Source organism: Neltuma alba, unplaced genomic scaffold (assembly GCF_004799145.2).
Source record: "Neltuma alba isolate B1F8T4 unplaced genomic scaffold, ASM479914v2 tig00001391_pilon, whole genome shotgun sequence".
NCBI lineage: Eukaryota > Viridiplantae > Streptophyta > Magnoliopsida > Fabales > Fabaceae > Neltuma > Neltuma alba.
In genome coordinates this window covers 29,262-32,273 of record NW_021632442.1, presented here as the reverse complement: position 1 = coordinate 32,273, position 3,012 = coordinate 29,262, and the positions used below count along the sequence as shown (strand labels likewise).

General features: G+C 40.6%; 1 protein-coding gene across 1 annotated transcript; it reads left to right on the top strand.

Annotated features, from left to right (window-relative positions):
* The first annotated feature begins 315 nt into the window (after window positions 1-315).
* Window positions 316-2,744, top strand: LOC114756383 (putative pentatricopeptide repeat-containing protein At3g01580). Its single transcript, XM_028945326.1, has one exon. The coding sequence runs from the start codon at window positions 651-653 to the stop codon at window positions 2,742-2,744; it is 2,094 nt and encodes a 697-aa protein (XP_028801159.1). The 5' UTR covers window positions 316-650.
* Window positions 2,745-3,012: the final 268 nt, after the last annotated feature.

Genomic DNA, 3,012 nt, shown 5'->3' with positions numbered 1-3,012 from the left:
TTAATACGGGTCAGGTAATCGAAACGGGTCGGGTGAAAATGAGTTGGGTACCGGCCTCCTCTTTCTCGATCCTCTGTCGTAGCTCGTTCGTCTCCGTTGTCCCTCCGTCCTCATGCGTGCTCTGACTTCTTCTTCGTCATTTCAAGCTTTCTACGGTGGGTCGCCCTTTTCCCTCTGGCTTCGTCTTCCCTGCTGAGCTTAATCCGTTTTCCCCGGCGTCGTCAACAGGATGGGTTAGTGAGATATCTATGAAGGCAAATTAAAGGTCGTGATTCATCAGCGTTGAACTGCCCGTAGCGTATATAGTGTTTATCGCTGCTTTGCTGAAAAGATGATTCCTTTGCAGGAACAAAAATTTATAGGGGATAGTCAGTTGGTAACAATCCATGTCTGGTTTAAAGATGTTGTGTATAGCCGCCAAGTTGCCTTATTTAACAATCCACTTTTAGTGAGTTAAAGTGATTACCTAGTGGTGTTCGATGAAGAAACATGAGGCCATGCCTGATATGTATTCTTTTCAGCCGAGGCCGACTAAACAACTTTGGAGCTGCGGTGGGCAGTGGCAATAGCCAATATATTTGTTACTTTGTTTGCCTGTTTGGTGCCAACTGAACTACTTGAGAATTTATGAAATTGACTATTCACTGTACATGAGAAGAAAAGAAATTTTAGTGAAGTTATTGGAAACTTGTTGCAGTGAGATATTAATTGAGCAGTTGCACTCGCAGTGTTTGAAATCGGGCCTTGCCCATGATAGGTTCATTGCAACCAAGCTTAGTGTACTGTATACTAAATATGCATCAATCAGGCATGCACAGTTACTGTTCGAAGAAACACCTTACAAAACTGCTTATCTATGGAATTCCATGCTTAGGGGCTTGTGTAGGAAGAGAGCATGGGAAGAGACCTTATGCCTATTTCGCCAAATGATTGTTAATTCTGTGTCCGCTAAGGACAGACCTGACAGCTTCACGTTGTCTGTTGCTCTGAAATCATGCACAGGTCTTTTGGAGCTTGAATTGGGAAAAACAATTCATGGATTTGTCAAGAAGAAGATGGATATGGACATGTTTGTGGGGTCGGCTTTAACTGAGCTGTATGCAAAATGTGGACAAATGAATGATGCTGCCAAAGTTTTTATGGAATATTCAAAACCAGATGTTGTTTTATGGACTTCGATGGTTACTGGGTATGAGCAGAATGGCAATCCTAGAGAAGCATTGTCTGTTTTTTCTTGTATGACCATGTTAGAGCATGTAAATCCTGACCCAGTGACACTTGTTAGTGCTGTTTCTGCTTGTGCTAAATTATCTGATTTTAAGCGTGGAAGTAGTATCCATGGGTTTGTAATAAGAAGGGGCTTTACCATGAAATTAGCTCTGGTCAACTCATTGCTAAATTTATATGCAAAAACAGGTGCGATCAAGATTGCAGCTAATTTGTTCAAGGAAATGCCTAATAAGGATATTATATCTTGGAGCACAATGGTTGCATGTTATGCCAATAATGGAGCTGGAAACAACGCATTAGATCTTTTCAGTGAAATGATTGATAAAGGAGTTGAACCAAACTCAGTTACTGTAGTTAGTGCATTGCGTGCATGTGCATCCACTTCCAATTTGGAAGTAGGCATACAAATTCATAAGTTGGCAGTTGATAAAGGTTTTGAGCTGGATTTATCAGTCTCTACAGCTCTGATCGACATGTATATGAAGTGTTATTCACCTGAAAATGCCATTAATATCTTCAGAAGAATGCCCAAGAAAGACGTGGTCACATGGGCTGCTTTGATAAGTGGGTATGCTCAAATTGGAATGGCACACATATCAGTGGAGGTTTTCTGCAACATGTTATCTCATGGAACCCGACCAGATGCAGTTGCCATGGTGAAGATTCTCACTGCTTCCTCTGAATTGGGGATTCTTCAGCAAGCTGCTTGTCTACATGGTTTTGTTCTTAAAAGTGGGTTCAATGGTAACGTATTTATTGGAGCAGCTCTCGTTGAGTTGTATGCAAAATGTGGTAGCATATACAATGCCAACAAGGTTTTCAAAGTAATGATTGATAGAGATGTTGTTGCTTGGAGCTCAATGATTGCAGCATATGGACTCCACGGGCAAGGAGAAGAGGCTTTGAAATTATTTAATCACATGGTAAATATTTCAGATCTTAAGCCTAACAATATAACCTTCCTTTCCATTCTATCTGCTTGTAGTCATGCAGGTTTGGTTGAGGAGGGCTTAAAGATGTTTGATATGATGTTAAATAAGTACCAACTAAAGCCACAATCAGAGCATTATGGTATAATGGTTGATCTTCTTGGTCGCATGGGAGAACTGGATAGGGCAATGGACATAATTAATCATATGCCTATGCCAGCTGGGCCTCATGTTTGGGGAGCCTTACTTGGTGCGAGCCGGATACACCAAAATTTAAAGATGGGGGAGATTGCAGCAACGAATCTTTTCTCATTAGATCCTAATCATGCAGGATATTATATACTTTTATCAAATATCTATGCTGGTGAGAAAAATTGGCATAATGCTGCAAGGCTTAGAACATTGATAAAGGAGAATAGGTTGAAAAAGGTAGTGGGACAAAGCATGGTTGAAGTGAAAAATGAGGTTCACAGTTTTGTAACTAGTGATAAATTGCATGCCGAATCTGATCAGATTTATGATGTTCTGAGAAAATTAGAGGGAAAATTGAGGGAAGAAGGGTATGCTCCTTGGTTGCATGAATAGGAAATTTCGTATGTTCTCCTCACAATTGGGTGTGATCCTATGTCCGATTTGCAAGTTCTGCTCAAATTTTTTGATTCGATAGTGTTTTAGTGCTGTTGCGATGTTGCCCATGTTTAATCTAACACTGTTACACACACAAAGCAAGGGCATATTTTACCTCCTTCTGCCGTTTCTGCTTTTGTTTTTTCCCCAGTCCCTGTTGTGATGACTCATCCATCCTCTTACTCTATTTTGTTTCTTCTCTGAATTCTTATCCAGTCCCCCTTCT